Below are 19,863 nucleotides of genomic sequence, written 5' to 3' on the forward strand. Positions count from 1 at the left end.
TGTATAAACTTATAAAAGTTTATTTTTAAAGTTATGACATTATTGATTTGTGTACAGGTATGTTCTTATAAATAGCATTATCTTGGACTGAATTAAATATTTTTAATCTATTTCCAATATTGTTTCAAAGCATTTAACATCAATGTTTGAAGATTTGCACATTAAGTAAATTTTAAATTTTCACAATATATGCATTTTTACGAGCCTTTGTTTAAATATCTCAGATGAACTAGAGAAGCCAAAATATCAAAAAAGAAAACATTTCTAGGGGCGCCTGGGTGGCTCCGTCATCAAGCGTCTGCCTTCAGCTCAGGTCATGATCCCAGCGTTCTGGGATCGAGCCCCGCATCGGGCTCCCTGCTCAGTGGGAAGCCTGCTTCTCTCTCTCCCACTCCCCTTGCCTGTGTTTCTCTCTCGCTGCCTCTCTCTCTGTCAAATAAATAAATAAAATCTTTAAAAAAAAAAAAAAGAAAGAAAACATTTCTAGACTCAAACCATCAATTCTCTTATTTATCCCCTTGAATCTCACAGAAAGGATTGTAAGATGGACCCAAAGGATCTACCTGGCCTGTCACATAATGACCCACTGGATTACTCTTAAAATCGAGTGTAGAAATAAATTCTGTTGTATCAGTGGGAAAGTTGCCTACCAGTTGAAATTCAGAATATACACAATTAGATCTGTTACTAGTTTTCTCTCATATTTTAAGAACTCACTTTATTAGATAGCAAAGAGGTGAGGAAAGATGATTTTATATGCATTTAAAAATGTTCTCTTAGAATTAGTTTCTAGTAGTGAATCAAAGATTTCATCCATTTTATGGTGTATTTGATAGATATGTATGTAACTTATAAAAATTCGACAGAGTATGGTCAGCATTATCAGCAATTCCTTGTACTTAGAATTAGGTTCTCATGTCTCAGATTTACTGGATTATGCATATAGTTCAAAATATCATAGTCAAGTATGTTCCTATCATAACTATTTATAAAATAGAAAACATAAAATCGGAAAACTTTGTCACAGAGATATCACAGAAATCATGTCAACTGCTCATAATTTCCAAAGGAGGAGTTTGCTACTTCCTAGCAGCATGCTATATGTACTATTAAAGAACTCTGCTCCCTCCCTTTTTTTGCTTGCCTGGGAGATAAGATAAAATATTAAATGAAAGGAACATCACAACCTAAAGATTTGTCTTGAGAGGACTCTCTCTTAAGTCCTTTTTCTTTTACGCTGTACGCCTTCCTGATTTGGGAGCATTATTAGTTGATTTTTATGAGAGATTAATGTGCTGATTTTAAACTTTGGTATTTCATTTTATCCCAATTGGAGAGGTGTTATATTATTACTCATATATATTCCAGAGGGAATTAAAGGATTTCTTTCTTTGTGGAGGTCTTTATTTATATTCACTAGTTTATATATAGCATATGCCACTAGAAGTATTTTTAAGTAACATGTACATATACTTTGGTGTTTAAACAAATAATTATAATGTGATCATGTAATTATTTTAAAATTGTTGATGTCTAGTCATTTTTAGATACAGACCGTTGAATATGGCCTATGTTTCAGTGAGCTAAATGCTGACAGGAGCCATCTTTGTAGCTGAGACATCACATGCTAGCCGCATGTATTTATGACAGTACAACAAGAATCCAGTTATGTGTAGCTTTACATTGATTTTTAAACAATTGTACTGTAACTTTCGTGGATACATCTGAAACCACTAACTGAAAAATAGAATTGTTTTTCAAGGCTAAGAACAAATTAAATATGATGATTTTAGCAATTGAGTGACTTATCTAGTCATAAATTTTAAGGATATCTAAATCGGCACCCTCTAATACCAAATGCCAGAACTATAGAAAGCATTTTTAAAACTTCGTTTAAAGTATCCATTGAAGAAGCAAAGTTTATTTACACTGTAGTTAGAAAACAGTGGAATTTACTAAAGTCTTCTACTACTGGGATCCATTTCATTTGTATAATACAGACTTTAATTTACTGACTTGTACATCAAGGATGTAGGCAGGACATAGATTTTACTCTTAGCAATTTAATGATCACTGAGAAATGGGTAATCCTGTTAGCTTTCAAGAAGCCACTTGATCAAATCAGTCTTTCCGGAGAAGTTAGGTGGAGATGTAGATTCAGGGTGTGGAGGGGACTTGAGTGAATGGAAGGCAGAAATCCTTAGTGATAGAGCTTCATCTACTAGGAAAGCTCAGTGTTGTAGTGCCAAGTGCCACAGACCCTTTGGGAGCAAGAAAGACCATTCTAGGAAGCTTCCTAAACTCTCCCAGAAGAGGGAGAAATAGGCAAACTAATCATGAATCAGGAAGAGTTTCGCGTCTTCAGTGTTAAGATAAAACTACCCCACACTCTAGCTTCAGGTGAAAACGCTCATATGTTCTCACCTCTGCGGTTAAGAAAAAGCAGCTGTTTGAGGGAAAAGCTACAAGCGTTCTGGAGGAATTGCCTCATAGTTCCTTGTCTTATCCCAGAGTTCACACAGTGTTTTATGTGAAGACTTGCTAGGCTTTATCTTAAGAGAAATGAAGTTGCCTCTAAAACCCTGAGTTCAGACACTTCTGTTTCTCATGTTTTCTTTTTCCTTTACTTTTTTTTTTAATGTCCCACCAATTTAAAGTATAATTAGAATGTTATGCATATTATTAAACTGTATGTCAGATATCCCAGGTATGTTTTTCTACAAGTTGATTTTATTCCTCCCCTTGGGTGGAATATATTCATATGTGTACCTACTGCTCTTTGTTTTATATAAAACAAAGTGTTTTAGAGAAACCACTGTGGTTTCTCTAGCAGAAAGCATCTCATATCTACCATTTCATTTTAAAAGTCATCAGAAGATTCAAAGTAGATTCAGATGAGCAAAAGGTAGTTTCTTGGCTAGAGCTTAGGGAATTTCATGAGTTCATGGCATCAACTAAGGAAGAATTATGCACTCTCTGTCCTCTAGATTAGTGCTGCAGTAGAAATATAATGTGAGCTGCATATATAATGTAAATTTCCTAGTATCCAAGTTAAAGTAAAAAGAAACACACAGAATTAATTTTAATAAAATAGTTTATTAACCCAGTAGTACTGTTTAAGAATGGAATCAATATAAAGAAGATATTGAGATATTTTACTTTCTTAGTTTTGGTTTTTGTTTGTACTAAGTCTTTGACATTTGGGGGTGTTTTACATTTATACAGCATTTCATTTTAGACTATCCATAAATCAGTTCTGTGTGTTGGGCATTGGATTAGGCTTTAAACCTGAACTAAGTAGCAGGAATTAATGACACCCCTCCCCCCCAAAAAAGGGTACATTCCTTCAGCTTTTAAACCATAGAGCCATTTATTTGTTCATTCAGTGAAATTAGGCTAGTTAATTCTATATTTCAATCCCAGTGTGCTAAGGGTTTTGGATATTAAATCAAAGATATTGCCTGATTCTTAGTTTATGATCCTCATGAGCAGACAGCAAAGGGTAAATCTGAGTTGGTAGGAGAGTGAGGCTGTTTCTGGACCAGAGGAAGGTGGACATGTGTTGCAGATTTGGGGACTAGACCTGGCTTTCAGATCCATCTTAAAACTGCCATCACTTATGGTACACTTCAGGAGTGTGGCATGGTCCAGTGCTCACTAATGGAACAGGTCCGTGCATCTGGGAACTTGTGTTGCTTCTGCTGTCTTTTTGCTGTAGATCAGGTCTCCCACCCTTTCCTTACATCTTATAAATCCTAAGTCTTCTAAGTTTCTAAGTTAAATTCTTCTCCATAAGTTGTCTATTGTTTTAGAAACACTCCCAATAGACAGGGAATCATGGGGAGACAATGCCTGCTCTTAGTGTTGCTGCTTAGTGTTGCTCAGATATCTAGTATTTCTGAACTTGCCTGGTCTCAGGGTTTAGTTAGTGATGTATTTTATAGCTATTTCAGTTGTTTACTGTTGAAAGGAGTAAATAATCTTTCTTCTTTTCATACTCAGGGAAATTACCTTTAGTTTCTAGAGATGAGAATATTCTTAGACATGTTTTCTATCTCTCCCCAAGAAAATATGACCCTACCAATATAATCAGCATTTTAAATAATCTTCCTCTATATTATTATTCTAATATGCATTATGGTTTTATTCCTCTGTTTTTATTTTAAATACTTATAGATTTATAAAAAGTTATTAAAATAGCACAGAAAGATTCTTTGTATGGTTCACCCAATGTCCCACAATGATGACATTTTATATAAGTACAGTACAATATCAAAACCAGGAAATTGACAGTAGTATATATGTAGTTCTTTGCCATTTTATTGCTGTGTAGATTCCAGCAACAACACCATATTTAAGATTCAGAATTATTGCACCTCTACAAAGTTCTGCCTTGTGTGCTGCCTTTTAATAGTCACAATCATCCCCTTCTTCCTCTACTATTCCTAATGGCAATCACTAATCTGGTTTTCCATATCTATAATTCGGTCATTTCAAGAATGTTATGTAAGTGATATTATAGTGTGTAAGATTTTGAGATTACTTTTTTCACTCAGAATAACACCTTGGAAATTCATCCAATAAGTTGTGTCTATCAATAATTTGTTCCTTTTTTATTGCCAAGTAGAATTCCATTGATACAGGTGATCCATAGTTTAACCACTTCATCTGTTGAGGGACATTTTGATCACTTCTAGATTTAGCTATTACAAATAAAGCTGCTTTGAGTATTTGTGTAGAGGACTTGTGTAGATACACATTTTCATTTCTCTGGGATAAATGCCCAGTAGTGTGATTTCTGGGTCATATGACAATTCTGTTTAGTACTCAAAAGAATTCCTGAGCTGCTTATCACAGCTGCCAGAACAGATTCTCATCAACATTGTATGAGTGATAGTTTCTCTGCATCTTTATCAGCATTTAGTAGTGTTAATATTTTTTAATTTTAGCCATACTAAGTAAGTGTATATTGATATATCAGTGTAGTTTTAATTTCTAGTTCCCTAATGGCTAATAGTGTTGATGCCTTTTTGTGTGTTTATTTGCCATCTTCCTTGAAATATGTCTTCATATCTTCCCATTTTCTAACTGATTTTTATTTTTTTTACTGTTGAATTTAGAGTTCTTTGTATACTCCTGAGTCCTTACATAAGAGTAAGGTATATGGTTTGCAAGTATTTTCCCCCAATAGTTTGTCTTCCATCTTCTTCACAGAGTCATTCAAGAGTAAAAGACTTTAATTTTGAAGTTCAATTTATCGGTTTTTTCTTTTATGGATTGTGCTTTTTACTTTATGTTTAAACTCTTTACCAAGGCCAAGACACTGAAAATATTGTTTTCTTCTGAGATGTTTATAGTTTATATTCTACATTTAAATCTGTGATCCACGGGGCACCTGGATGGCTCAGTCAGTTAAGTGTCTGCCTTGGGCTCAGGTCATGGTCCCAGGGTCTTGGGATCCAGCCCCCCATTGGGCTCCCTGCTCAGTGGGGAGCCTGCTTCTCCCTCTCCCTCTGGTGTTCCCTCTGCTTGTTCTCTGTCTCTCTTTCTCTCTGTCAAATAAATAAATAAATAAATAAATAAATAAATAAATAAAATCTTTAAAATAAATAAATAAATCTGTGATCCATTTTGAGTTAATTTTTAGGTAAGATATGAGGTTTGGGTCAAGGTTCATTATCTTCCTACAAATACCCAGTTGCTTCGCACCATTTTTTAAAAAATATTATCCTTTCTCTATTAAATTACTTGTGCGTTTTTGTCAAAAGTCAGTTGACTATATACTTGTATGGATCTACTCCTGGATTTTCCATTGCATTGATCTATGTATCTACCCCTCCACCAATACTGCACTGTCTTGATTGCTGTAACTGTAAAAAGTCTTAAGTTGAGTGATTTCTTCTACTTTTTCTGTTTCATAATTGTTTGTATATTCTAATTTATTTGCTTTTCCGCATCATTTTAGATTAGCTTGTGTTTATCTTAAAAAAAGAAAATCTTGCCAGGGTTTTGAGAGAAAATGTATTATACCTAAATATCATTTTGGAGTTAACATCTTTAGTATGTTATGTATTCCAATCCATGAATAAGGTATATCTCTCCATTAATTTAAATCATTTTTAGAATTTCTTTAATCAACATTTTTAGTTTTCAGAATATGAGTTCTGCATATGCTTTCTTAGATTTATTAAGTATTTCATCATATTGAGTGATTATTTATAAATGGTATTTATTGTCTTTTAAATTTGAGTTTCATGTGTTCATTGTTGGTATTTAGAAGTACAACAGACTTTTGTATATGGATCTCGTATCTTATAAACTTACTAAACTCTCTTCCTAGTTCTGGGTTTTTCTTGTAGATCTAGATTTTCTGTGTGGACCATCATGTCATTTGCAAATAGGAACAGTTTTCTCACTTTTTGATCTATATGTCTTTTATTTCCTTTTCTTACATTATGCCACTGGCTAGGACTTCCAATAGTATGTTGAATAAGAATGATGAAAGTGGACATTGCTGTCATGTTCTTGATCTACGGGGGAAAGCATTCAGTCTTTCACCATTAAATAAAAATTAGCTATAGATATTTGAAAGATGCTTTTTATCAAGTTGAGGAATTTCCTTTCTATTCCTAGTTTGCAGAGAATTTTCATCATGAATGTGTGTTGGATTTTATTCAGTCATTTTGCTATGCTAATATATATGAACATGTCTTTTTTTACACTTTAGCCTGTTGATTGCTTTGATCATTTTTGAATCAGTCTTGTTGACCTAAACCCCCCTTGATCACGGTGTATAATTCTTTTATATATTTTTGAATTCTAATCAATAATATTTTATTAAAGCTTATTTATGTTTATATTCATGAAGAGTAATAGTCTGTTGATTTCTGGCTTTTTGTTTTATACTATCCTTATTTTTTGTTTTCTGTTGGGTAATTCTAGCTTCATAAATGAGTGGGGAAGTATTCTTTCCTCTAGTTCTGTTTTCTGGAAGAGATTATGTAGAATTGATGTTGATTCTTTAAACATTGGTGGAATTCTCCAGTGGACCATCTAGGCCTGGAGATTTCTTTTGGGGGGAGTTTTTTAATTGTTATAGATCTATTCAGATGATCTCTATCATCTCAGATGAGTTTTCATAGTTTGTGGTTTTGAGGAATTTGTCCGTTTCTTCTCATTTGTCAAGTTTATGACTGTAGAGTTGTTTATAGTATCCCTTTCTAATGGTTGGAGGATCTGTATTGTGACCCTGTTTCATTCATGATTTTGGTAATTTGAATCATCTCTCTCATCTTAATCATTTGTAGTGTGGTTTGTCAATTTTATCAAACTTTTCAAAGAACGAACTTTTTGTTTCCTTGATTACCTCTGTTTTTCTGTGTTCAATTTCTGCAGTTTCTGCTCTTTATTGTATTCTTTTTTCTAGTTACTTTTGGTCTATTTTGGTATTTTTCCCCAAATTTCTTAAGGTGACAGTTCAGCTTATTGATTTGAGGGTTTTTTTTTCTCTTTTCTGTTACTGCTGTAGCTGTGTTCTACAACTTTCATTTCTTTTGTATTCAGTGTGTGTGTTTGTGTGTGCATGTGTGTGTGTTTAATTTCCCTTGAAACTTCTTTGAACCATGAATTACATTGTTTAGTATCCAAGGGTTTGGGAATTTTTCTATCATTTTTCAGTTACTGATTTCTAATTTGATTCCATTGTGGTCAGAAAACACGTTCTGTGCTATTTTTATGCTTTTAGTTTGCTGTGGTTCGTGTTGTGGCCTACACTGTGGTCTGTTTTGGTAAATGTTCTATGGACTCTTGAAAAGAATGTTTATTTGGCTTTTGCTGAATGAAGTATTCTATGCATGTTGACTAGATCCTGATTGTTGATGGTGTCCTTGAGTCCTCCTATATCACTGCTGATTTTATTGTCTAGTTGTTTTATCAATTATTAAGAGAGGAGTGTTAAACTTTCCAACTGCAATTATGGATTTGGCTGTTCTCCTTTCAGTTCTATGAGTTTTTGTTTCATGTGTTGCACAGTTCTATAGTTTGGTGTGTACACATTTAGGATCACTATGTCTTTTTGGTAGATTGATCCTTTTATCATTTTATAAGGTCACTTTTTTGCCTGGTAATTTGCTCTGAATCCTCCTTCATTTGATATTAATATAGCAATTCTTACTTTCTTGTGATTTTTTGCATGGTATAACTTTTTCCTGTTTTACTTTAAAACAACTATATTGTTATATATAAAGTGAATTTCTTGTGTCCTGTATATGATTGGGTCATGATCCTTCTCCACTCTGCCAGTCTGTCTAATTGGTGTCTATACATCCTTTATATTTAATGTAATTACTGATATGTTAAGTCTGCCATTTTATTTTTTGTTTTGTTTCCCTCTCTTATTTTTGTTTTCTTTTTCTTGCCTTTCTGTATTTTACTAATACCTTTTAGGTATTATAGGTATTATACATAGATAACTTAGTAGTTTACTAAGTAGAGAACCTTTCTGCCCAAAGTTCCTTTCTCTCCCCCATTTATAAGTGTCTTAAATATTTCCTATACATACATTAAGAGTGACATAAGATAATAATAGAGCCAGGGAAGGAAGCCTAGGCTCCCTCGTTGGTCTTTTCTGTTGGGAATAGGGCTGGGGCTGCAGTTTTTCCCGTGGCATTTAGCAGGTCATTGTATACAGGTTTTGTGAACTGCTAAGCTACCTCTTTCCTGGTTCTTTGGCATGGTTCAGGATTTTCTTGACACTATTTCTGTTTTTGTTTTTGTCCATGCCCATTGGCATTTCTGTGTGCTGGCTTCTCTATCACCTAGTCTAGGGTACATTAGGCAAAAAAGATACCCCAAGAATTTTCTACTATGTTTGTCCTCAGATTTTCAAAGTCCCTAGCTTATCATCTTCTTAGCTTCACCTTTCAGAGTTTTTTGTTTGTTTTATATATAATGTCGAGAGTTTTTGCCTGTACTTTGCAGAAGGAAAAGGGGGAAGTGTTATCTATTCCATCTTGTGCTGAAACTGGAAATACCACTTCTATTAAATTTTAATCAAAGTATATTTCTGTTCTGTGAAAGTCACTTACTGAAGCTATAATTGACACCAAGAAAAGTGAGAAAGCCATTATTCTCAGGGTGGTTATATTTCATATTAGAAAAAGAGAAATATTCAAATCAACATAATGAAAAGCAGAAGAAAAATTCCCTGAGACAAGTGCCCACCAAATGATGTCGATATTTATAAACAACAATGATCATAATCAGTTCAGGTAGGATCCAGAGAAGCTTTTAGGGAATGGGTTTGAAATGGGCTTGGAAGGCATGATAGGAATTAGGTAGATGGGTGGAGAAGTGGAAGGAGACATTTAAAGTGAAGTAAGTAAAATGAGTAATATTTTTTGCCTTACTAGGCATAAGCTGAAATGACAGCTGTTCACCTGGTAATAAACGGGTGCCCCTTAGCAGGAGCAGGCAAGAGCTATTTATGTATTTATTTCACAAGGTTGTCTGTCTTTACCTCTCATGCTCAAACCCATCCCAGAGATCATGTTTTGTTGATCTTGGGTGAGTGAAGACGGGTATCATTATTTTTGTTTCTAAAATTCTTAGGTGCTTGCAATGTGTATCCAGGCCTGATGTTATAGCTTTATCTCTAGTTAAATACAATAACTTCATTTGTCTTTTAATAGCTTCATTTAATTCTGTTTAAATCCATAAACAGTTATTTAGAGCCTGCTGTGTGTTAGGGACTGTTAGGCAAAGAAAGTAAGACATTTAACATCCTTTAAAACTCCTGCCAGGTTCTCGGTATCTGTGACAGATCTTTCACTTAAATTATTTCAAAGAGCTAATGAATTATCATGAGAGACAATTTAATACAAAGTTGATTATTTTAGATGCTATATAAGCAGTTATAAAACTAAAGGATAACAATGATTGGAGTAGGGATAAGGACAGATATGTGAGTAACTGAATTCTAAGAACTGAAAGTGAGGATCTTCTTAGAGATGAACCATTCTGTCTTAGTGTGTTCGGGCAGCTATAATAGAACACCATAGACTGGGTGGCTTATAAACAATAGAAATCTTTTCCCCACAGTTTTGGAGGTTGGGAGGTCCAAGAGCAAAGACTCAGTGTCTGGTGAGGGCCTGCATAGACAACCATCTTCTTGTGTCCTCTCGTGGTGGATGGGGCAAGACAGCTTTCTGGGGTTTCTTTTGTAAGGGCAAGAATCCCATTCACGAGGGCTCCACCCTCATGACCTACTCACCTCCCAAAGTCCCCACCTCCAAATACCATCACACTGGGGAAATAGGTCTCACCATATGAAATTTGGGGGGAACACAAATAATTCATTCTCTAGCACTTTCTAATCCTGCATCTTACAAATGAGGAAACTGAGGCTCAAAGAAGATCAGTGACTTTTTAAGCTTACAGGACTAATGGAAGATCCAAAGAAAAACAGTTCCCCTGGCCCCCAGTCAGTACTATTTTCACAAACCTCCAGAGAGAATTTATTTCTTTGAAAAGGAATCTCTGGCTGCTGGTTTAGCTTATATACAAAAATCCCCATCTGAAAGTGTCTTCACCCAGTACAGTGGGTAGAAGCTTGGCCCTTGAAACTATAGGAAAAGTGTGCGCCTCTTCTTGGTTGAGGATTTGTTTTCTGTAAAGCTTTTGAACCAAAATATTTCTGAAACAGCAAAATAGAATTGTATCAGGCAATATCTTTGGAGAACACTTGGGATTATCACCCTACTAAATATTTTCTAAGCTATTTTCACAAACATCTGTGGCTAAATTAGTGGAGAAAAGATAATAATTTCAAAAGATAGGATCTTTATTTACTAGGATATTCTAAAAATCATTAATTCCACATGGTTTCTGGGAGCTGTTTTTCCTCTTCATTAACATAGAAAGTGGATCATTCTGTTTTTGTTTTATATTGAGCAGTGTAGATACGATTACTCTTAAATTTGGAGTATCTGATTACACTGAACTGAACCAAGAAATATTGAATCAGAAGTGGAAAAAAATTTTATTTGGACGAGTGTTTATGAAATCTGTAAACACCAATAAAACTACATTAGTAATTTTCTGATAAATTATTTCTGTGTCAGATTAATTTGAAAAATTATGCAGACTTTCTTTTGAAAATTGAACTGGGTATGATAATGATTTACAGCTCATTTTCCTTGATGATTTTGTTAGTATTTTAATAGTTTTATTTATGGATATATTTCAGTTGGTGAGGGTGGTAGGAACAGACCTGAGACCCAGTCTGGTTCTATTTGTGAGACATTGAACAGACTTTTTTCTTGATTACCCAGTTTTATCTGGAAAGTGAGGAAATTAAAGTAAATGCCATTGCAGATGTATTCCAATTCTGATAGCCTGTTATTAAGTAAATATAAGAAGCCATAAGTTACTCATATTAAAAAGCATGCATGTTTAACCTGTGGCCTATATGTCACATTCTTGACAGTACTCACTCTCAGAACATCCTAAGTCTTTTTAATGCTGTGTTGGTTCTGCTCTCTTCAGCCAGTGTTCTTTACTTTACCTGCTAATCCTCTGAAAACCTATGATTTAAAAAGAAATAAAAAATTTTTGTATGATAGTTTTTTTGTTGCCTGATTTATAATTGATGCAGTTTCTGTGTTTAACACTTAAAAGTCTATCTCCCTTTTTAAATGCTTTCACTTTTTTAAAAGACTGGAATCTGCTATTTAAAAAAGAGCTATATGATGATAAATGTAATGTATACCAGGAAGAATATGTATTTCATTTCTTATGCATTAACTATAAATATTAGGGGGAAATAATTTTTTAAATATATGAATAATACCTAGGTTTGGATTATGATGTATTTTTAATCATTTGAACTACATATATTAAAAAAATGAAATCTGTCTTCTTATTAACATTATTGTTGTTATTTTTTTTTAAAGTATGACTTTGGTTTCTCTATTTTTCGGTTCCCTTTTTTATTATACCTCCCTACCCTGTCTCTCTCTGCACAGGGTGGGTATTCTGCTCCCTCCTTCTCTCCTTGGCAGGGCTCCTTCCAGGGGATCCCACGGACTGTTCCGCCGCACCGCAGACAGAGTGAGTCTGTGTCTCTCACTCCTATCCTGCTCTGGCTTCCCATTCATGGTATTTCCCTTCTGCATGACCTGTCCCTCCCCCAGCACCCTATCTCCTGTCCAGAGTGACCTGCAGGCATGTGCTAAACCAGCACTCCCTGGGCTCTCTTCTCTTAATTAACCCTTCCTCTTTGACTGCATGTGAATAGACTTCTACTTAGAGCCTTTAGGAGAACTATCTGAAGTTATTTCATTCTAATGCTATTTAAACCTATTGCCAGTGACCCTAGACCTACTGACATGCATCTGCCTTTAATGTATTTTCTTTTTTTGTGACCTTGAGATATATGAATAACAAATTTTTTTATCTAGTTACTTCAAAAATGTACACACTATCTTCAGTGACATGGACAGATGCATACTGTTTGAGGGAGCAGGCTTACTAGACCATTGCACATTTCTTTAAATATTTCCTAATCAAGAAGCTTTGATTGCATTTCACTGTCATCTAAAAGAAGTCTCTAATCATTTCAAGGGTGGTTTTTTTTTTAACAACTAATACGTTTTTGTAATTCATCAGCTGCTTTACAGTACAGAAGAAAATGGCTTTTGAATATGCATGGTTTACTAACATTTCTAATGATTTAGTAATTGTTTGACTTAAAAAAATTTTTGTTTACATTGAATCTGCTTTCCAAAACAGTGTTTATTATTTTATATTATGTACTTAAGTACACCTGGTAAGTTGGTTATATTTTATCTTTTTTGAAAAGTCACCCAAAAAAGCTAATATTAATGAAAAAGAGATATTAGTATTGTCAGTCACTTTCATGCCTCCTGCATGGATTTACCCTGATTTTTGATTCAGATCAATTTTTTCATAAATTATCTTTATCCATGTGAAGTATCAAAGGTCCCAAAGTTTTAAGCAGTTAAAATTAAGAAATGTGATTTATTCAAATAAAAATTCATTTATTGAATTAAGCAAAATTATGAGGTATCAGTATGAATTTGAGACAAGGTTTGAGGTTTATTTGTTTGTTTATTTATTTATTTATAGCTATTATGCCTCTGCTTCCCTTGTGTGTTTTTTGTTTCAAAGAAAATGGAATAGAAAGTTTGTATAGGTGTTTATGTCAAATTATTTAGTAGCAAGTTAATTTCTTTAGTGGAAGCAACGAGAAGAGGGATTCTTCCTCCTCCTCTTCTTTTTCCATCCCCTACCACCTCTATTGGCCTCCTTTTTACTTCTCTTGTCTTCAAGTACTTCTCTTTCCTTTCTCCTCTATTTAAGTATTCATAGCACATAAGAAATTACTTTAAAACGCTAGTGAACTAATCCAACTTTCAAAGGCAACTATAACGTAATAATATATTTTTAGGCTTGTAGCTAGTAAATTGCATGGTTTGACAGGTTCACCTCAGATTAACATCCCTTCCTTGAATTTACTGTAGCTCCCTTTTAGTTCCTATCCTCTTACGCTACCATTCTTCTCCCTCGTTTTCCTTCCCTTCAGCTAGCTATAATGTGGAATTGAAGTTTAAGGTTAATTACGTCATATTGAAAACAAAGATTTACGTTTATTTTTAAAACATGTTTCTTAGAAGCACTCATTTCACTAGTTTCTTATTTGCAAAGCTTTAGACTTTTCTTGTCCCTCCCTTGAGTCATTGGCCCTCCATTTTTAAATGTTTCTCCCTTCTTTCCTCTTGGGTTAGAGCTGCCTTTTCCATTTCCCAACTGTGAAGAGGCACTGTCTTGCAACACTATCAAGATCTGTCTTTCTGGCTTTTATAGATCAAAGTTCCTTCTCCTCATCTTTAAATTAGTAAGGAGAAAGTTTTTGTTCTCTAGAGTATGGATGTGTTTGCCACCTCTCAGAAGATAATACATATTGGAGTCTTTTCTTGAGTAGGTTCTAAACAGTTTACGTAGCTAAGAGAACTGGCCCTGGAACTTGATGATTGAGACTTGTAGGACCCTGTTTATGGAAAGTGATAATTAGATGGCTTATTAATGGCTTTTTGATACCTCTTATTGAGTGGGGAAGTTTCCTTTAAAGGAAAAACATGTTCTGAACTACTACACTACTTTGGATTTACCCTGAGAACAGCCAAAGCAGTTTACTAATAAAATTATTATTATTTTAATTTTTAAAGGATATTTTAAATTTCTCTGAAATATAGAATTTTTATAGAATATAAAATATAGAATTATATGTAAATTATCTAAAATATAGAATTTTAATTTTTTAAAGAATATTTTTAATTTTTCTAAAATATAGAAAGGGGGCACCTGGGTGGCTCAGTCGGTTTAGCATCTGCTTTCAGCTCAGGTCATGATCCTGGGACCCCAGGATCGAATTCTACATCGAGCTTCCTGCTCAGTGGGGAGTCTGCTTCTCCCTCTCCCTCTGCCCCTCCCCTTGCTCATGCATGCATGTGCTCTCTCTCTCAAATAAATAAAATCTTTTAAAAATATATAGAAAAGTATGGAGTCCAATGGTTTTCATAGAGTTTTGGAATAGATCTTCACCTTCCTACACTGAACTTATATTTAGTAAAACAATATTTGTCTCCATGTTTAGTTAGTATGTGATTCTTAGGGCTGATTTTTGGAGAGGTTAATTCTGTAAGTGATGGTAGATAGTTGAGAGAGTTCTTCTTTATTATAATCTGTTTCATTAATAAATTCTTTTTGAGAATAACATAAGTGAACTGACTTTTCTTCTAAATGCAAAAGTCAGGCAGGCTTCAGTAAGGACAATCTGGTTTTGTTTTTGTTTTTAATTTATGAGATAGCCTGTTCTGGATATGTGAAGAGTGAAATAATGTTTACAGGGAATGCTTAGCTCTGGTCACTTAGGAAAGCTGCATTGGCCAAGGATGTTCTTGCTGAATTTAAGAATAACTCTAGAAGAATGGAGAAAAAAGGAAAATCCTGGTCTTTACATATTTTTCTCTTTGTCAGGAAATCGTGACTTCCATTTCTTTTCTTGAGTATATTACTAGTCTCAACTTGATGATGCTTGTCTTCCAATTTCAAATTAAATTTTTCTCTGGGCTAGTAGAAAATACCTACCTTTGGACATAGAAGGGGTCTTCTTGTTGTCCTGACTTCAGCTTTTGTCCAAATTGACTTAACTAACATTAGTTTATCCTTTTTGATTTCCAGTGTATAAAATTAGGAATGATAAATAACCTACCTCATAGTAGGAAAATTTAATAAAAGTAATTGCTTTTGGCAAGTAAAAAGCCCTAATGGTAATCTCAAGTTGCACTTCTCGTCAGAGCATATACTTTTAGGAAGACTTGACTTTTCAAAAAGTGTATTTTGAAGTAATACCTATTTCTTGTCATGCCTAAAAAGACTTTTAAATTTGCTCTTTAACACCTTGATTGGAAGAATTTAGAAATCTTACCAACCTTTACCTTTAATGTGCAGTAACTTAGGTGAGACAAAAATTGTTTTTAAACAACAAAAATAATATAAGTGCATCTACCTATGTCTTAATAACTCAGCAGTTTCTTGATATAGCATTAGCATTGCCTGATTTTTAAATTTATATTATAATAAATAACTATTCCACCCAGAATTACATTAAGAATGATGATTACATTGTCTTATATCCTCCTCCTCCTCTTATAACCCTCAGGAGATGTTTCGCAAACCTTTTTGACAAATGACACTTAAAATTCATTTTATATCACAACCCAGTGTGTATTTACTAAATGAAACTATGTACTTAACAGCCCAACAAACATGTGAGTGTGTTTAAAATTCAGATAAAAGTTGAATGAAAGGGGCGCCTGGGTGGCACAGCGGTTAAGCGTCTGCCTTCGGCTCAGGGCGTGATCCCAGTGTTATGGGATCAAGCCCCACATCAGGCTCCTCTGCTGTGAGCCTGCTTCTTCCTCTCCCACTCCCCCTGCTTGTGTTCCCTCTCTCGCTGGCTGTCTCTGTCTCTGTCAAATAAATAAATAAAATCTTAAAAAAAAAAAAAAGTTGAATGAAATAGTACTTTCTCTTAGAACATATAATACTCTATTTTCTTAATTTTTTGTTTTGCTTTTTTCACATAGTATCATTATATCAACATTTTCAATGTATTAAATATTTCTTAAAAGCATTATTTTAATGGGTACATGATAATACATTATGTGGCTGTACTATAATCTTTTCCTGTTGTTGGGCATTGATGTTTCCATTTTTCCCTATTAAATAGAGATATCCGTGCAATGCCGTTTATCCTTGTGTATATATCAGTATCACCGTCTCTCTTAGATAGATTACTGGAAGGATGTTGCTTAATCAGAGGGTTGTGCACTTTCTAAAAACACTTGATGTGTATTGTTGAGCTGCCAAACATGTTCATAAGGTGTACATTCATGTGGCTCAATCTGATTGGCTCTACCATGTGACTGTAATCAATTTTGTATGTAAGGGTAGCATTAGCTTCAGTGCTTTAATGAGAAATTAGCTCTGGGAGTGACTTTTCATAAAAATAAAATATTTTCAGTGAAATGGAAACTAGGGTAACTCAGTAAAAACTGAACAAATAATACAGAATATGACACTCTGTCCATTTTTGTAGCTAATTTCAAGTGCTGTTTACATTAGTCATTGGTTAATTGACTGGAAATGTGCATTAAACTCATGGTCCAGGGGGCTGCCCCATAAACTAGTTTCTCTGGGCACTTTGTAATTATGAGAAACACAGCAATTGATGTTTTCTGCATAAGACTTTTATAACAACCTGCTCTGTAGATTGTAAAATTGTTAGCTGTATTTGTTGTACCGTAATGCCTGCAGTATCGTTCTCTGGATAAATATACCATGCATATTGGTCACAGCAATGGAATGGTACTATTATGATGTTTAGTTTTGTTTTCTGAACTACTCTGAATCCCAGAGGTTAATGCTAATGAGTTCTGTGTCTTAGAGATAAAGACCCATGAACATAAGCATCTCACACTGATTGTGCCTCGGTTGTAAATGCTTATTACTTAAGTCAATATTAATCAGTTTGATAGTTTTTAAAGAAGTTAACTGATCAACTTAGAAAAGCTGTTGAACTCCTTATCTCAGAATTTGTTTATATGTAATTTCTATTTATCAATCAGTTATCTTCTCTAAATTCTCTAAGATCTAGAGGCATCATTCTGAGATCTAGAGGAATAAGAGCATTCCTAGTTCCTAGAAAACTTTGGAAGTTGTAATTGGGTTCATGTAAATTACAGAGCAAAATTCTTTGAATCTAGTTATACTCGCGATCCAGTCATGTCTTCCATCTTTCTAGTGATGTGTGGAGCTTCCCTTATAAATTAGAACATCATGGTTAAGATAGACATACGTGAAGATCAGATTATACTTTAATTGGCCTTTAATGCAGCAATAGTAATATAAGTAAACTAATTTTGAATTGTATTTAGTTTATAATGTGCAAGACTTTCTGAAATTATTAAAGAAATAATTTCTACTTGCTCTGTAAGGGATTACATGTGGCTAAACCTTTTTAGATCTTTGGAGTATGAATATTAAATTGTGTCAAAACCCTTTCAATATTTTATTTGGTAAGATTCTTCAAGTGATTCCTTTTAAGTGTGAGAAGTTTTATATATACTGTTCTGTGGTTATGAATATTTATATTAACTTGCAAACCTCTTTAGCAAGAAAGTATAAATTTATTTAAAATGTTTTCATTTTACATAAATATACTAAATAAAATAATACTGCCTGGAAAAACACAACAAAAGCTAAGCAAATACTGTTGGCTGCTATACCCAGTCATGGCAGTTCCTTGGTGTTGTGTGTGGTCTCTGACACCATTGTCCTGTCTTTTTCTTGTCTCTGCTCTCCCATTATGCCATTGGCAAGGAGTTGAGAAGTTAGTCCATTACTTCTCTGACAAAGCGTGGTACAGTACAATTTCAGATTTCTTCCTACCACCTTCCTCATAGTCACTTTCTGGTTTTGTTTTTTTTTCCCAGTTTGCATGATGCATGTCAGAGCCTGCATGAAATTACAGGCATGTTACAGATGGCTCCATTTCCATCTCCTTTTTAGCCTTTAAAATGTATTTAATAATAATAATAAACTTCTATGTACCAAGAAAATCATTTTAAGTAATTCCTGTCTGCTATGCAGTAGCATTATTATGCTTCAGAACATTTCCTGCTTTCTGCCTTACACACTTAGACATATTTTTCTCAGTCGGGATTTGACATTTCTAACTGGCATCTTATCATTTGGTAACTCTAGAAAAAATGTTTACAGAAACTGCTATGAGTATTTTTTCTTATGCTAATGCTAGAAATCTTTGAAATGGTAGGAAACAGTGAAGGTGAAGTTTTTCTCAGTGATGAGTGCTAATTTGCCTCTCCTTGTGTTCAGTGTATTTCCTCCAGTAGGTCACTTGGACCTTTTTTTTTTTTTTTCCTCCCAAAATACTGCTGCATAGTGTGGCTTGAGTTTGGTGTCTGAAACTTATCTTGTGTAGGATAGATCAGCTGAGAAAGACATAGGATATTATCCGGGAAGTTGGTATCTGAATGTTGGTATTGAATTTGCCTGTTAACTTTTTAAAATAATCCTCCTGCTATACTACATATTCTGAAAGTCTGTGAACTCATTGGAATTACCCAAGTAACACAGAATAATAAAGTTGTAGTGCTGCATTTTAAATTCTCTGTCAGTTCAAATTCTGCCTTTACCATTTGCTAAAGTATGTGAATTTCAATATTACTTAATTTCTTTTAAACTTGCTTTACTCATCTACATAAATGAGACAGTACTTTCCACTTAGGCTCTTGTGATAATTAGAGATCACGCATGCAAACTTACATGCAAACTTAGTATTTGACTATTTGCCCTTGGAAGAAGGGAAATGCTGTTCTCTCAGAGCTCAGAATATAGCATTTCTCAAGTATTTATAATGTGTCAGGCACTATACTAAGCACTTTGGTATGCATGTTATCGTTTATTATTTAAAACAATTCAGTAAGTTGTAAATACTGTTATTATCCTCATTTTATAAATTATGAAATTCCATCTCAGAGTAGTAAGATAATTTACTCAATAACTCACCAATAGTAAGTGATGGAGTCAAAACTCAAACCCAGGTGAGTCTGATTCCAAAAGCTCAGTGATTCAGTATTGTGTTGTACTAGCTCCTCCATATAGCCATATATAAATTCTTTCTATACTTTAAAGTGCCTTGCATGTCCTAGCTCTCTTTTATCTTCAGGAAGGTACTTAAGGAACCTTGACTTCTATATCATATCAGATATGCCTGCTATGGATTTAAAACACTTAGATATAACTGACATGACTGAAATACTTATTTGAAGCCTGGAAAGCTCTTATTCTACAGCCACTAGTTTAGGATACTGCTCTAAAACTTGCCCCCTTTTTTTCAAAACCCAGTTACAAAAGGGCCATGGCTTGAATTCATCATTCTCACACATTTTAATAATCATAGGTAACATTTATTGAGCCCTTTTGATGTGCTAGGAGGTCCTGTGCTACATGTTTTACATGTATAATCATATTTAATTATTAGGATTAGAAATGGAAAATAGTTGAATGCTTGTTAAGATAGTTTTCCCAGCTTATTTCATCCAGAAATGTTGATCTCCAGATAAAAAATATTTGTAGCTTTGCTAGTAGGTCATGAGAGGTGCTGTGTTCTGGTTAACTTATAATTCTTCCTGCTGCCCTTCTAAACATTAATCATTATGCTAACCCCAAACTTATTTAGATAAACTTTTTTTTTCT

The 19,863-nt window shown here is 34.0% G+C and overlaps 1 protein-coding gene across 6 annotated transcripts in view; it reads left to right on the top strand.

The window, feature by feature from the left end:
* CCSER2 (coiled-coil serine rich protein 2) overlaps positions 1–19,863 on the top strand; it is a 170,539-nt gene that overhangs the window by 140,885 nt on the left and 9,791 nt on the right. The window contains exons 11-12 of one of the 6 annotated variants that reach the window (XM_019795458.2): positions 12,024–12,108; positions 17,965–18,004. The exons of 4 other annotated variants lie outside the window; for them this stretch is intronic. In XM_019795458.2, the coding sequence (XP_019651017.1) occupies positions 12,024–12,108; positions 17,965–18,004 (125 nt within the window). The remainder of the gene's footprint in view (positions 1–12,023; positions 12,109–17,964; positions 18,005–19,863) is intronic. One more of the 6 variants, XM_011219940.3, reaches the window with a different exon arrangement.

Source organism: Ailuropoda melanoleuca, chromosome 6 (assembly GCF_002007445.2).
Source record: "Ailuropoda melanoleuca isolate Jingjing chromosome 6, ASM200744v2, whole genome shotgun sequence".
Taxonomy (NCBI): Eukaryota; Metazoa; Chordata; class Mammalia; order Carnivora; family Ursidae; genus Ailuropoda; species Ailuropoda melanoleuca.